The sequence below is a fragment of the Fusarium falciforme genome, chromosome 13, assembly GCF_026873545.1.
Source record: "Fusarium falciforme chromosome 13, complete sequence".
Taxonomy (NCBI): domain Eukaryota; kingdom Fungi; phylum Ascomycota; class Sordariomycetes; order Hypocreales; family Nectriaceae; genus Fusarium; species Fusarium falciforme.
This window is the reverse complement of record NC_070556.1, coordinates 1,544,159-1,559,897: the sequence shown is the minus strand read 5'-3', so window position 1 is coordinate 1,559,897 and position 15,739 is coordinate 1,544,159. Positions and strand designations below refer to the sequence as shown.

Sequence of the window (15,739 nt, the reverse complement as noted above, 5' to 3'; positions counted from 1 at the left end):
GTTTAGCAATGACATCTTGCCTTGCTTTCTCCTTTGGTGTATCGTACTTTCGAGGTTGCCCACGCTTCTTGGGTGCTTTGGGCATAGTGACCAACATGCAGTGTTACAATGATTGACCTGGACTGTCTTGAAGTCCCTACAGCTTGATGAGATGAGCTTGCCCCTGAGTTGACCGCGAAATCCTGATTAGGCTAGTGCGTGACCGCGAAAATCAAATGAAGTTAGTGTGTGACCGCTAAATTCTAGTTGGCTAGAGGTTTTGAGCACTAAGTCCAAAATAGGCTAGCGTATTGACCGCGAAAATCAAAAGGACAATTTCGACTGACCCGATGGCTTCGTGCACAAAGCACATCACGGGGTGTAGAATAATATATTCTATTATAAAAAAGAAATTTAATTAATTAATAATTAGGGTTATGGTTGGGGTTAGTATTTACTATCTAAGCTATTTTGCCCAGAGGGTTTCTTCTAGCTAAGGTATAGCTTATAAACTAAAGAGAGGAGTTTTTCTAAGATATATAGAAATAAGAAGAAAGAGAGATAAAAGTAAGGAAAGAGATATAAGAGATATAGCTAAGAGAGAGAGATAAAAAAGAGATATAAGAGATATAGCTAGAAAAAAGAGAGATATAACTAAAAGAGAGAAATATAGCTTATAAGAAAAAGGCAAAGAGATAAGAGGTAAGAGATAAGAGGTAAGAGATAAAAAATAAGAGATAAAATAAGGCTAATAGCCCTTAAGACCTTCTAGAGGTATTCCAGATCGACCTAGCTAGGTTACTAGGGGTATCTCGGGCTATAGAAGCCGCAGAGGTCGCCCTAGTCCTCATAAGGGCAAGGCTTATAAAGGAATCTAGCTGGTTAGCCGCAAGAGGGCCAATAAGGTCCTGGAGCTTCTTGTTACAACCCCGTCACACGAGAACTCGCCACTGCCCTTGCACGTGACCCCAGGTAAGCAACCAATCATGGAAGGAGCGACACCCTGTATCGCTCCAACACGCAGGAGCGACTTTTCAACATAAACCAAATGTCGCATAACATACGTGTGACCGGATGTAACTATCCGGTTTCACATCTGGCCTGTCACATAATCCTAACGACATGAGCTTAAATAGCTGTGCCCGAACACATGGCTGTTCGATTTCTTTTGTTCTTGAGATAATTCTCATCAATTGACTGGTGCCATCAATGATCCCTGTGGAGCCAGTTGTCTGACATGACATGATGCAGAGGTCAGGATAAAGATGCTTAACCCCTGAAAATTGCTCCCTTGGAATTGCGTCAAGATGGATGCTTAGTCAAGGGACTGTGCCCCTAGCCTGCCGACGGGGGGGCTGTGCCCCGAGCACACAGGACCTGTGCGCCTAGACGGCGCCAGTAGTCCCCCACAGTCCAAGAGCGGGGTTTGCAGTTTGTTTGATAACGATAACTTGGCTAGTGGTGCAAGGTCAGACATGGCTGAACGGCTTGGGCTTAATCAAGCATGGGAGAAAGAGCTGGACGTCCATCCCCTGAGAAGCTGCGGTGGCTTGTCCTGCAGGGGTCAAATTGCATGATGATTCCCCACGCGTATTGAGCACACTAACTCGCAAGGCACACTTGATGTCTTTTGTTCCCTGCTTCTGGCAAAAACTACCTATTTATGTGATAGGAGCCACGAGCAATCTCGAGACATATTGAAAGAGCGCCACCTTCAACGTGTTGATGTGAACAGAGTGTTGGCTGGGACACCCCTCCATCATCCATGCATCTCTTCAACGCTGAATCCTACTTTACCTTTCAGCCTGGCGTTACTAGCGGTAAGCCACACCGAACGCCAGCAAGGTGATAAAGCGGCATGGCTGTCGGGGGTAGTGTGCATGAGGCAGAATGCAGATACACAGTGTACGGACAATAGCTAAATGCTCGCTCTTCCCCTTCCATTCGTTTCATGACCTTCTCGATACTCCGACATCTATCCCTATGCATTACAGAAAATGTCCTCCAATACGACAATTTTCATCGGCGCTTGGAGGAATCACTCCAACGGCGTTTGGACGCTAACTCTCAAAGAGCGCGAGGCCGGCGTGCTGAGTACCGCCCTGGTCATATTCCTCGGCTTCGTCTCCGCCCGCTGCTGGAGCATTGTCAAGTACATCCTGTACCGATTCCGCACGGCGACGAGTCGGGTCAGAGACGGCCTGCACCACCAACTGCAGGTCCTGCTGCGGAACAGCGATAGCCCCTCGCAGGCATCGTGGCAAACTCTCCAGCTGTCGATGGCATGGACACGGCGCCTCGGGCTTTCACTTGTGGCTCGACGCATCTCGATGGCCCTCGCTGTCTCGCTCTGTTTCCTGCTTGCATGGTCGCTTGGTCGGCTGTTTCTCTCGCTAGCCTGGACAACCCCGGGAGACCAGGTTCTCCTCCAAAACAACATATGTTTCGCTCAACTGGGAGCCTCGTTGACGGCGCTTGGAGCCCGCGAGTTCAAGACCTGGGGCGTCTATAGCAAGAACAGCATAGAGGCCGCTTCAATATACGAGAGGAGCTGCTATGCCGGCCATCCTGGTCCCACCGAGTGCAACACGTTGTCCACGCCGCGGATTCCCTGGACAGCGAGCGACGCACCCTGCCCTTTCCCCGACGACGATCTCTGCGGGAAGACGAATTCAACGCCTATCAGGATGGATACCGGGTACATCAACTCCAACCGCCATCTCGGTGTCAACACGAGACCAGACGAGAGTGTCGACTTCCGACAAGTCACGACGTGTTCGCCTATGCAGTCTAATCGGTTCGCATCCAACGGCGCAGTGGACGTGTTCGACCTTGTTTGGTCATTCTTTTATGGTCCCATCGTGTCCATAGAGTCTGAGCCGACATACAACTTCACCTTTCGCACGGCGACCATCATTGACGGATACAGAATAACGTGAGCTACCTGAACCACTGTGCTGTGTCTGTACTGATCAATTCAGGACCTGGACCTACGATCCTGCCTCTCCAATAGTCCAATGGCGCCCGAACTCTACCATCTTTGATCGACAAGATGCCACCGCTTCCATCTTCTTTGTCGACTCCAATTACGTAAGCTATTTTGATCCCGTGTACGATCCCATGTTCCTCACTGCACCGCCAAACAAAAGCGATACATTCGGCGGCTTCATGATCTACAGGCCTCTACACTTCGTTACCATCTTAAGCTGCGTCGAAGAATACGAAATATGCAACCCAGCACTCCCAGAAGGATCACGCTGCTCGTCCTTTACTCCAGCATTTAATGTCACTAAGCTCACACAACGCCTCCAACTCACGCAGACCCAGGCTGCTATTCTCACCCGGCTAGTTGGTGGTCTGTCATCGGGGAACATTGGGGTCGTGGCGTGGCTGCTGTCCGACAAGGCATTTCTGGCTTCTAAGACGCTACAGGGCGGGATGCAGTACGGGACATTGCCTGTGGACCAGTGGCGCGCCGAGGTGGGACGTTGGTTCTCCATGACGTTGAGCATGATGCAGGAGGCCTTTGTCGAGTCTGTGACAGGCCCGTCAGACATGTCCATTCGAGGGCAGCTTCTCGAGACGACTGACCCAGGCCAGCTGGCCCTATGCAAACGCCAGCGCATTCGAAACACTACTGGCGTGCGCAATTTCAACTTAGTAGCCGTTATGACTGTTGTCGTCGTCGGCTTCATCATCACCGCCGTCGGCCTTGCCATTGACTTAGTTGCGGCGAGGTTCGACGACCGCCAACGCTATCGATACTGGCAGCTGGATGGCTTGTTCCAGCTCCAGCGTTTGGCGTATGAGGCGGCTGGCGTGGGAGGATGGCACGACGTTGAAGCAGAAATACCAACCACGGAAGAGAAACCCTTTCCAGCTCTAGGCCAGGCGGTGGCTGAACAGGGTGACAACATCTGGCAATAAGCACCCTAATTCAGCTGCGGCAAAAACAATACGATCTGGTAAACTTGCTAAACTTAAATTAGCATCTCAAAACATGTGCACCCGTCTCGATGAGTGAAACATGGCTGAAAGGAAGCCTTTGTTCTTGTCCCCGCTCTCCACCGCTGTCTGGAGGCTCTTCGGAGTGTCAGACAACTGGCTCCACAGGGATCATTGATGGCACCAGTCAATTGATGAGAATTATCTAAAGAACAAAAGAAATTGAACAGCCATGTGTTCGGGCAGAGCTATTTAAGCTCATGTCGTCAGGATTGGAATCCTTGATGCGACAAGTTGGATGTGAAACCGGATACACAACCCCAAAGTACGGGCCGCGTTTCATATCCAGTCGCACGAACCTAGTGGTGATATGCGACAGAAGCCTTTTCATCATCTAATCAATTGATAAGATCTTTTCAGCCAATCAGAGAGCGGTATTTAGGTGGATATCAATCTGGATATCCATTTAAGAGGCAGAGAGTTATATCGATATCGATATATATCAATATCGATATATCCAGATAGCACAGTTGATATCGATATATCATATCCAAATACGCAGGTCTGAACCCAGCTTGGGAAGCGACTCTTGCTATAAGATCGACCCAACGAACCAGTACATCCGCATTGTTCACCGATAGATGGTCGCCTCTTCTTCCGCTTTGCGACGGTACTGAGAGAGAAAACGTTGTGCTGTGCAGAAGAACTTGTAATGCTATCGGCGAGGGAGGCACCACTGCTATCTAGGGAGGATGAGCAATGAAAAGTTTCGTGTACTGTATCACCAATCGCGTGACCTGGCTCTTGGCTTTTGGCCCGGCCACGGGTGACTGATGTAGAACCGTTGGCGTCGTAGGTAGGATCCTGCCGGATTTTGTCATATTCGTCATCCAAGCCTAATTGAGTCTGCGCAACAAGAGGTGTGTCTTGTTCAAGGCCTCTAAAATTGATGTCTTCGAGTATATGAGTCTGAAGGAACGGAGATAACTAGCTTTATGACGATGTTAGCACAAGGAGGCATGCTTTCCGAACCGAAGATCAGGTATCTGGGAGCTGGCCTGTGGAGGACTGTTGGTGGTGTAGCCGAATCTATCATTGCCCGTGGCGGGAATGGGGGGTTTGCCGATATAGTATCAATACTGTTGGCCTGGGGCGTATTGCTGTTGTGCTTAGCCCTGTGAAACAGCGACTCGTAAGTTGTTGGTATAGCTACTGACACGGCTGCGAGTATGTCTACGACTTGACATAGCTCTTTCTTCCTTGTTGATGCTAGAATTGCAGGAAGAAGAAGAGTAGCCGTAACAAGTAGGCCAGTTACAACTGAAAGCTAGACCCTGTCCTGCCCTTGTCTCGAGGATATGAAATGAGGTGAATCGCAAGTTGTAAATGCGCATTTGCGCATTTACCGCTAGAAAGAGGTGGTCATGTCGGGATGAGCATCTTGGCCAATGAAAATCCCTGCTCAGGAGTACTGCCACCGATTTGCAGCCCGAGGCCGGGCCTGAAACCTAGCCATGAGTCCCATGACTTGACTCCACGAAGAAGCGTGGGATTGATGTTTATTTAGAGAAGTTCGTAACCACCCAATTGGCCGAGTGGCTCAATAAAACTTGAGATGATCGTAGTCAATAGTTGCTTAGCTGGCATACAAGTCTGAGCCGTTTTCTTCGTTTCCATGAAGTATAGTCTACAACCCGTGGTGTGCCTTGTGTACGAAGCCGTCTGGTCGGTCGAAATTGCCCTTTTGAGTTTCGCGGTCACTTCACTAGCTCCTCTTGGCCTTACAATGAATGACTGGCCGTCCCGCTACAGCTTGATGAGATGGGCTTGGCCCTGAGTTGACCGCTAAAATCCAGTTGGCTAGAAGATTGAACGCTGGGTCCTAAATAGGCTAGCGTAGCGACCGCAAAACTCGAGAGGGTAACATCGACAGATCCGATCGTTTCGTACAAGAGGCACATCGCGAAATGTAGAATTGGTGACACTCCGGCTTGATTGGTGGGACGGATATATGGAAAATCCGGTCTTGGTAATGTCACACGTGATCTTATCGATTGCTTATGTTGGGGAAGCAAGACCGCCATCCGGAGTCTCCCACCATTCATCACTATTAGTATACGCGTATCAGAATTCATTCACCTCCAAACCCTAGGTGCTGCGAAACCATCCCATGTTGCTCCTCGATCTTCCTTCCGAGATTCTTCGACAGGTAAGAGACAAACAGAACCTCGAAGATTCATCTACTAAAACAAATCCAAGATCTTTCTACTGATGTATGACGATGGAAAACGGTCAAAGAGTGCAGACAAACGCCATTCGATGGGATCGACACCATTACAAACGTTCGGCGAGCTCCGTCTCGTCAACACAACATTTCGTGACTTCATCTCACCCATCCTCTTCCACGAGATCGATGCCACGAACGTGAAGCTCCTGCGTCTCTCTCTTATATCCGAGAGTCGATGCCGTGGTTATGTTCGTCACGTAAGCGTCGGTTTCCGCGGGTACCAGAAGAGGGGTAGTCAACAAAAGTGGGGTAGCCAACAAACGTCAGCGATTGATGATTATGTATTTCTCAGTCTTTACCTGTATCAGTTACCTAACCTAAACTCCATCAACTTCTACAACGAGATGCCGGAGTCCATCGAGCGATGGAAGGAGGAGTCGCTTGCAAGAGATATGGCTTTCGCATTGCGCAATGCTCCTCTTCCTTGCCTTACAAAACTTTCCATCACGCTGTCGGTTGTCCATGACTTCAAATACTTCGTCGACGACGACTGCTACCCCGAGCTCGATCATTCCATCGAAGACCGGGTATCTCCTCTCACACACCTCGGCCTCTTCTGTACTGGAGAATGGCAGAGATATTCGAAGAAGCCACTACCTGATGCCGAAGAGGAAACTTACTCCTACGTCTGTGGCCTCACCAAAATGGCAAGCCGACTACAGTCTCTTTCCATTGATGCCTCGGAATCTGCCTTCTGCCTCGGCACTAAAGTGTTACCGGAGGCGCAGGGGCTTTTGCAACTAAAACTGAACGCTGTTCATATCTCAGGCGAGGCCGTTAACAACATGCTACGACAGTCAGAACAAAGTCTTGAGACGGTTCAATTCACGGCCTGCCAACTTATTCCCGGAGAATACGGAACCTGGAAGTTCATTTTTCAATCTCTAGTCAGATGTCCTCGTCTAGTTGATCTAATATTCGAGGAAGGTTTATACTTTGTCTTGGACGATGCGGTGTTCCCGCCAAGTGACGACGATGAATGGCGGGATTCATTGGAGTCAGACGAGCTTTCGAATAGCGACCTACACGCCCTCCTGGCTTTGACGGAATCAGTGAATGAAAGACGACGCGAGAGGGGCTTGGAAAATCTTCAAAGGAGTAGCCATCTTCAAAATTATGTAGCAGATATCAACTAGAAAGGGGATGTATTCACCAAAAACAATACCAGCTTTGGCTCCTTCGGAGAAAGAATACACATCCACAACTTGGGGAAAGAAAGCGGCTTGCTTGGCTTGCTGACTTAGAACGCCTTCTACCGTTGGAGTAAGGTCTTTTCTGTTGAAGCATGATGTCACTCCTATCACAGTTCGGAATAGGAAGCAATACTCTCCGAGATTCAACTGTATGGTTACCCAGGAACAGAACCCCGAGCACTCCCATGGCCCCAATCTTGTCAATATCAAAGACGAGCACAAAGACGACCACGACATTGCGAAGTGATAATTGCCTCCACTAAAGCTTAGATCCAACCATGGCCCCTCTTGGACGCCGTGTCGATTACGAGGTGAGCATTTTCAGTAAGTCCCTGTCCCGTTTTTCGGTTTCCTATTGCAGCTTTGACTATCGCGCACCTCTCCGACACTTTCAGTAAAAGAGAGCATGCTGGGATCGTTGGTCTTCAACTTTTCCGCCAGCTAAACATATCCATCATTTGGTTTGCTCCCATGTCGTCAGGCCTGTGGAACACTGGGCTCGGGCCAGTTCAAGCCCGGTTGCACACTTGTTAATATTATGCCAGACGAAATCAATGAAAATAGGACTGTGGACTGTCCATATATTAGGCGGAGGCCCGGGTAGCTTGATGAAGCGGGCTTCGAGGGTCAAAGAGCGTAGGACCGCCAGGACGCTTTGAAAGAAGACCCACAATGTAACGGTGCACTATAACGTTGCGCCACAGGGCAAAAGATTGCGCTATAATCACCAAGGTAGCGATCATATTAGTGCTTCAGCTGCCTTATCGAGCTTCGGTCGTAACACACATAATACGATATACCTCACAGACACCGAAGGATCGTTGCTTAGAATCTGTTGGGCCATAGTGACAACGGCGCTTGCTGGTCAGATGCACTCGATGTGCGATGTTCTTGCCCGATGCTGGCTTGCCGCAAATGCTTTGCACACCATTGCGAAGCTGAGGGTCTAATGCCTAGTGCCGTGGATCCGGCTGGCACTGCCGTAAAGCTGGTCTTAGGTGCTATGACCGAACTGTACAATCGTGGAAGCGTTTGTCGTGAGGGGGACAACGTGGATGATGACGACGATAGTATGTTATTCCTAGTGGCCCGCGTCGTTGCAGGGGCCTTTGAATTAAGAATGGAAGATATTGCTTGACTTATTAGCGGAGTAGTAATACCTATAAGCTTATTATCTCGGTATAATAGTTCCTCTAGCTCGTTGCCTAAATGCAGGGTAGCCTCCTAAGAATAAGGTATACTCGTTTCGACTAACGTATATGTCACCCATTGTGACGGTCGAGATTCCCAACATAGTAAACCGTAACCGAATGGGTTTATGTTGGCAGTTGTAACGGGGCGTAACGTACTGAGCGTAGGGTGGCGAATCACGTCTGATAATATCAAGAAGTATTCTTGAGTAATCAAGTTGTATTGAAAGCTAGAGAGCCAAGTGGGCATAGGAAATGTGCAAATGAGCGACTTTATATACTACATCTCTTTTGCGGGAGCGATGTTGAAAAGTCGCTCCTGCGTGTTGGAGCGATACAGGGTGTCGCTCCTTCCATGATTGGTTGCTTACCTAGGGTCATGTGCAAGGACAGTGGCGAGTTCTCGTGTGACGACGGGTTGTAACAGACGCCCTAGTTGATGTTGCATATGCCTCTACCCAGATTGTCACAAGAGTGCACCACGAGAGTCAGAGTGGTGTTACAGATTTGTTGCAGGTCCGGCGGGTCTGGTATCATGGCCTCGCCTCGTCAAATATAATGAGGACGAGGAAGGAAGAAGACGACGAGACAGAGTTCAATCAATCACTGATCTGTTCTCCATCTTGAGATTATCATTCATCTTGACTTACCTGTGACGGCACGGTCACAGCTGCGGGCACCTTAGCCGCTGCGCCACGGGGCAAAAGATTGGGCCATAATCGCTATTGTAGCAATTATAGAAGGTGCAACAACTGCCTATAGGGCTTACAGCGCTGTTACGGGGGACCAAGCCGTAACATTACCACCCTCGTATCAGACAAGTAGATGGTAACCCTATTAATACTCGCAGCGGCCATTTCCGACGTCGCTATTAGCAATAGACGGTGCAGTATCCCCCTACTCGTGAATAGCTCGGCGACGGCCTTAATAACTCGCGATTTCCCTATCAGTATCAGTATCAGTAACAGTATTTATTACGCCCGGGAAAACGGATCTCATAGGGCTCATAGGGCCGGTGGCTACGTGTCAGACAATTGGCTTCACAGGGATCATTGATGGCACCAGTCAATTGATGAGAATTATCTAAAGAACAAAAGAAATTGAACAGCCATGTGTTCGGGCAGAGCTATTTGAGCTCATGTCGTTAGGATTGGAATCCTTGATGCGACAAGTTGGATGTGAAACCGGATACACAACCCCAAAGTACGGGCCGCGTTTCATATCCAGTCGCACGAACCTGGTGGTGATATGCTACACGTAGTCTTTTGCCAGGCTAGTTTAGGGGTACGCAGCCTGCCTTGAAAAACACAACTAAGACCAAGTTGAATAAAATAAGTAATTGGAAAGCTCCTACGCTGTTCACTCAAAGTTGATGGCCTGAAGCACGAATTAAATGAACGCTTAACCCATCACAGGCGTCTAAAACTTCAGTTTAGACTGAAGCGTTGTATAAGAGAGGACTGTTATTGACACAGGCTGGCTGCAAGAACTCTCGTATTTTAACAATACAGGAACTCTTCCATTTCAAGTAGCAATTCCTATTTGAACACTATGGTAATTTATAATATCAACCTCTGTAGTCGCCAAATTTGCCAAACCATGTCATGGCTCGCTATATGAGTCTTAAAGACACTCGTAAAAACCACTTCTCCGGAGCTGAACCCAAGACGGACGGCATTAAAGTCGACATACCTCGCGACGGTGTGACGAGACATTTGTTCCGGCAATGTCCCATCTCTAGAGGTACGACCTATACATTACCGAACATGGTGCCTTTAGGTGGCAGTGGGAATGAGCACCGTTCGTTCTCTGTTGGGGCAAGGGAGAGAGGACGGGTTCCCAGCTCAGGAAGCGTCTCCCCTGCTTGTACAACAAAGCCAACATACCCACGCGGTTGTATACCTTCGGGAGAGGCAAAGTCTGACGAGCTTGCGCATGCATTTCCTCAAATTGAGCAGCGTCGACCATGAGTGCCTAGGTCAGGAAAGTCCGCCCTAGCACTGACCAGGCCTGCCGGAATATTGTCAACGCCCAAGGTAAAGGGCCTCAATATAAGAGAGCTGTATGTTCTTCCAAGCTCAGCCAGCAAAAACGCGACTACATAGTTTGCCTGTATGCAGCCGATATATCGTACAGTAAAGCTTAATGCCCAATCCCGCGTTTGGAACCCTCCTGTTCGAGTCTTTCCAGCAATTTCTGCTCTGCTCTGGGTTCAGGCGCCTCCTCCTTGAAGATGAAAGGCACCGCGACCGCTTCAATCAGATTGCAGATCGCGGTAATGTCTACATCTCGCCTAGAACGATCGACGAAAAGAATACTCCCTAGGGGCTGACGGCTCCAGTAGCTTGGCAAATAAGCCCACTTTCCGTTTCTTGTAGAGGTTCTGATCAGGAGGAGTTGGGCCAAAGGATTCGCCGGATCATTTAATGACGGGTGACTGTCCCGGTCGCGGTGATTGCCATCATATGCCTTTGCGACCAACTCCAGGCCAAAGAGGGAAGCGATATCGCATAGGTCGTCGCTTTCGAGGTTAAAGAGGGGATGGATCTTGGGCACGGCAACCTGAACGATTTCGGGCTCGCCGCGGATGGCCTGGTCACGGCCGCAGTTGATTCGGACGCCGATGGCCTTGGAAGCCTTGTCTGCTAGGACGACCTTGGATAGGTGGTGGTGCCGACCAGGTTCATCGATCATACTCCCGACCGTGTCTATGTAGTAGCCAAGGTAGTCGATGGCGTCACGGTAGGCTGTGAGGGTAATGTCAGTGGGATGGCGAGGATCAAAGTCGGATCCGGCCCTCATCACTGCAACGAGCAGACCCTTCCAGATGAAATCGCCCCAAGTATCTTCAATCAAGGTTGGGGGTGTACCATGGATGGCTTGATTGGGTTTGATGTGCAACGCAACGGCTGGATCTAGGAACCATATGTGCAGAGTATCCTGGTTGTCATTCCTTCCACGAAAGATATTGCCCCTAACCTGGCGTAAACCGCGACCGATGTATCCGGTTTCGCCGGGAATGTGTAAGAGGTGGTCAAGAACTGGGTGGAAGTAGTTCCTATCTTCGTATTCGTCCTCTTTGGAGTCCACCCATGTCAGGGTCGGCCGCTCTTCAGCCATGGGAAAGAAGATGGCGAGGTGGTGATTGGGCGAGGGCCGGCTGGCAAAGTTGGCTCTGGCACATTTTTCAAACCGGCGACACAAAAGCCGGTGGGTTCGCCAGTCAGTGTGCTGACACTCAATGGAGCAGTAGGTAGCGGAGTGGCAACGAGCACAGCGGCGAGCATTGGGGGAACCACAAATCGTACAGGGGGCAGGTGCGCCCATTTTCTGTTGGGTGGGCGATGAATTGAGGTCGTTGAAGGTCCAAAAATGTAGTAGTTTGCTTGGGGGGGTTGGTGGGAGATGGGAGACGATTTCGTGCTAGTGAGTTGGATTTTTAGGGGCTGGCTTGAACGTACGGGAAAATGGCGACCAGACCCGTGGTGGAAGTGACAGGAGGTCACGTGGCTGAATATGTGACCTAGCAACCCCACAAATCGTTTAATTATTGTAAACAAAACAACATCATTGTAAGATAACAGGTGATAGACAGACTAGGTCACCAAGATTGATTGGCAGTCATACGCTCTAATTCTCTAAAACTATGAACTGTCATTCCGACAAGCGGACTTCTAAATTGTTTTGAAATGAACGCCAGTGCTTCACCAGATGATTAGTGAATGACCCTGGGCGCTGGTAGTTTTTCACCTTTCTCTCGTCGCATAACGGACAGTTATAAAAGCCTTCAGAGTTCCTTAGCCCATTGAACTCAGGAACCAGACTTCTTCGTCTTAAATATTCCTTTAGATAATCGACGAGCGGCCCAGGAAGTTTATAAGCCCAATGGTTCAAGTCGAGTGATTCTGACTCGCTTAGGATTTGTAGATCAGGATGCATGGGTGCGCCTAACGATGTTGCTTTCTCGAGGCCTAAATTGCTTGGCCTAACTTCGTTGAACCGTGAAGGTGCTGACGCACTTGCATGGGCAGCAGCTCGACCTTGACCAGTCGACAAGTAATCCTGATCAACTGGCAATGGGATAGTGCCAAGTAATGGACTGCTTGCCGCGTTGGGGTTTGCCACCTGCGATACAGCAGCTGGGTTACTCCACCGATGGGTAGACATGGCATGGAATGTCGTGTCTTGCCCTCTAGAAGGAAGAATCGGTGGTAAGGCGCACGCATTCGGTGGCGGCTGTGACGTCGATAAGACTTTTGTAGAGTCAATGCTGATATGACCCCGGTTTAGGGGTCGAATTGGTGGAAGAGCAGGAAAAGGTTGAAGCGGCGCACGATTCGACGCTGGGCCTTCCGACAAGGTAGAGCTGTAACTGGACGATGGACCTTGTAATACTAGTTGAAGTCTTGACGTTGGAGAATGCTGAGCTTGGTCCCGTGATTGTTCATCCATTATGCGACATGCCACTGGCTCGGCACCCTGGTTTCGAGGAGTTTCTGACGCGGTTTTTGCGACATGTGCTGGCTGAGAAGGTCTTAACTCAGTCGACCTGGATGGTGCAGAAGGTTCGGCTTCACAATGGTCGTCAGATGTGAGCGGTGTTGACCCGCTGTCTCGCACTGGCGCCGGCGAGCGAAGGGTATCGAGCGCAGCCTGTGCGAGAGCGGATACTTGAGGCGATACTCGTGGCGATATGATAGTCGTGCTGTCGACACGATCTCCGGCCCCTTCTTCTGCGGCGAGAGAGTCTCGTTCTGCTGTGCTCGTGGCATGCTCGAACCCGTCTATGGCTTGGCTCGTCCTTGCTGAGGCCTGAGACCTCGTTACACTCAAGATCTGGCCGGGATGCTCTTCCAGTTGAGTTCCATTTACCGGGTTGATTTCGCATTGAGTATCAGAATGGTCGTTTCTTGGTATCTCTTGGCGCGGTTCAGGGCTTTGCTCCGGCTCTCTCAAGCCACCTGGCAACGAAGCCCGGCCATCAGGAGCGGATGCGGTGGAGCGCGACTGCGCTGTACATGGTGCCAGCTCTGCCGGATGCGCGACTTCGTGATCATCCTGATTTGGATCTGGGGAAGGTCTTGGATGAGTGTGCTGCTCTGGATGCGGTGATAAGCTGTAAGCAGAACTGTACGCGGAAGTCCCTATGGCGACATACCGTTGAATGAATCGGTTCTGTCCACGCCAGAACTCGCGACGATGACCTCCGCTTGCGGCGGCGCTGCACGGTCTCGCAGGAATTTCCGCACTGATTGAAAATGCGGAACCAGAGAAGACTGAGCAGCATTTACATCGAGGGTGCGCAAATCTTTGGCAGCTACCCAGCCCACTGCACTCCTGGCCGGGAAGTCCTGCCCGTCAAAGTACATGACGGGAAACTCACGCTCTCTGACAGACGACTCTCCATCTCTGTATCCTTCCCGCCACCTAAAACAGTTGGTCCGGTTGTCATAGTCATAACATCCTGGCACGTCCTCTGCTAGACCTAAATCTCGAAGATTGTTTCGGACGCCAACGTTATCCAGCTCTGTCAGGGGGAGGAGGAGGACGGCCAACCATTCCTTAGACTTCTCCCAGAAAGCGAGATATACGTCGCCAGGTCTTGGGTCTATAATGCCGTCGAAATCTTGATCGCGTTGCCGCCTACTATCGCCATGATGTCGCCTTCGACTCTGCCTGGTGGGTCTGTGAGAAGGCGAGATTTTTTCCCGTAGGGGCCTGTTGTGAGCAGCACCCTGCTCGTGTTCCTTTCGCAATGCTTCCAGAGCTACTGTGTTGTTCTTGTCAGCCAGGGTCTCGTTGCAATCAAGAACCTGAACTCCAAGTTGCTCGATAACTTCGGCGGGCTCTTTCGACAGCCGGCCATGCTCTCCACCAGCCAGGTGGGCCGTAGCGCTCTCGATCGTTTTGTCTTTAAAAGTGAGACCATGCTTGTCGCATCGAAGAATATACCATGCACCATCGTCTGCTGGAAACCTAACGATGACATGTTTGGTTGCAGCAGACCCGTTCTGAAAGACTTCCTCAAAGTGGATTGTCTTCATCACTTCTCTATGAGGCTCTGCGCGACCGGCCCGGTGGCGTTTCTGTCTTGTTGACAAGCCAGATGGACTTTCCTTTCGTTTTTCCTGTATGCGTCAGCTAACGATCCTGCCCATCCCGGTGCAGAAGAGGCTCACGGGACAGACGCGCATGACACTTCCCGTCCTTGGAGCAGATGCATGCAACTGTGAAGTCCTGACCTCTCGCTCAGTAGCTTCACTTGGCGTAGTCAAAGACGTTTCCAGGCCATCGGAAGAGCCGCCATGACCACTTTCGGACGGCTGCTGGTTCGAAAGTGTTCGCAGCGACTTCTCTACCTGGGACCGTCCTATTGTCCCGATCAGATCGTCGCAAAGACTCTCCATTGCTGCATGTAATTGTTGATCATATGCTTTTTCATCTTCTTTGAAGGTCGCATTGTATGTGATTTCCAGTTCTTTCAACTGGCCACCGTGGTCTTCGATCTCGCGTTGAAGTCCAGACGCTTCCGGTGAATGGGGGTTTGCTAGAAGGCGATCCCACGCTTGAGCAAGGCTGGCCCTCACAGCTGCTGCCTTCTCCTCATAGATCTCATGTGGCGATTTAATCGCTTCGAATTCGAGGCTGCATCGTGTGACAATCTCTTTGATGTCCTTCAATTTGCGCAGACATTCCTGTGTCGTCATTCTGACCTTGGCTTCACGCAATGACTCAATATCAGCTGCGACGCTCACTGAGCTATGATCTCTAGAGCGAGAGCACGGGCGATGGCATGAATTGAGCCCGTTAGACCGCCTAAACGCACGTGTGTCGGGAACCGGTCGTCACCTGTCTGATAATCAGGGGTTCGATTGAACGTGTTGTCGGGATCGGCAGAAGTGAAGTTCAGGTTTGAAGGTCAGCAGATGGGCCGACGCTTGTGGGGCGAAGTTGTTGGCCAGGCGCCATGTTCAACGCGTCGAGTGGGCGGCTAAACAACGCACTAGTCGCCAAGTGCGGATACATACCGGGTAATCTAGCCCCGCACCTTCCCTCGGTGCGTCATTCAGTCAGCTCCTCAGACGACATACGTTCTTAATACAAGAGAGGGGGATTAAAAATGGATGATAAGATCAAGGCTCGGG

General features: G+C 50.2%; 3 protein-coding genes across 3 annotated transcripts; 1 reads left to right on the top strand and 2 right to left on the bottom strand.

The window, feature by feature from the left end:
* Positions 1 to 6,094: 6,094 nt before the first annotated feature.
* Positions 6,095 to 7,347, top strand: NCS54_01487200 (Hypothetical protein; the record flags this gene model as incomplete). Its single annotated transcript, XM_053159993.1, has 2 exons — positions 6,095 to 6,133; positions 6,184 to 7,347. 2 exons carry the CDS (start codon positions 6,095 to 6,097, stop codon positions 7,345 to 7,347), a joined length of 1,203 nt encoding a protein of 400 aa, XP_053015968.1.
* A 3,389-nt stretch (positions 7,348 to 10,736) lies between these two features.
* Positions 10,737 to 11,714, bottom strand: NCS54_01487100 (MYND-type zinc finger protein samB; the record flags this gene model as incomplete). Its single annotated transcript, XM_053159992.1, has 1 exon — positions 10,737 to 11,714. One exon carries the CDS (start codon positions 11,712 to 11,714, stop codon positions 10,737 to 10,739), a length of 978 nt encoding a protein of 325 aa, XP_053015967.1.
* A 2,024-nt stretch (positions 11,715 to 13,738) lies between these two features.
* NCS54_01487000 (C2H2-type domain-containing protein) lies at positions 13,739 to 14,881 on the bottom strand (the record flags this gene model as incomplete). The annotated part of the gene is made up of 2 exons (XM_053159991.1): positions 14,774 to 14,881; positions 13,739 to 14,722 (listed from the first exon to the last, which is right to left on the bottom strand). Exons 1-2 carry the CDS (start codon positions 14,786 to 14,788, stop codon positions 13,739 to 13,741), a joined length of 999 nt encoding a protein of 332 aa, XP_053015966.1. The 5' UTR covers positions 14,789 to 14,881.
* Positions 14,882 to 15,739: the final 858 nt, after the last annotated feature.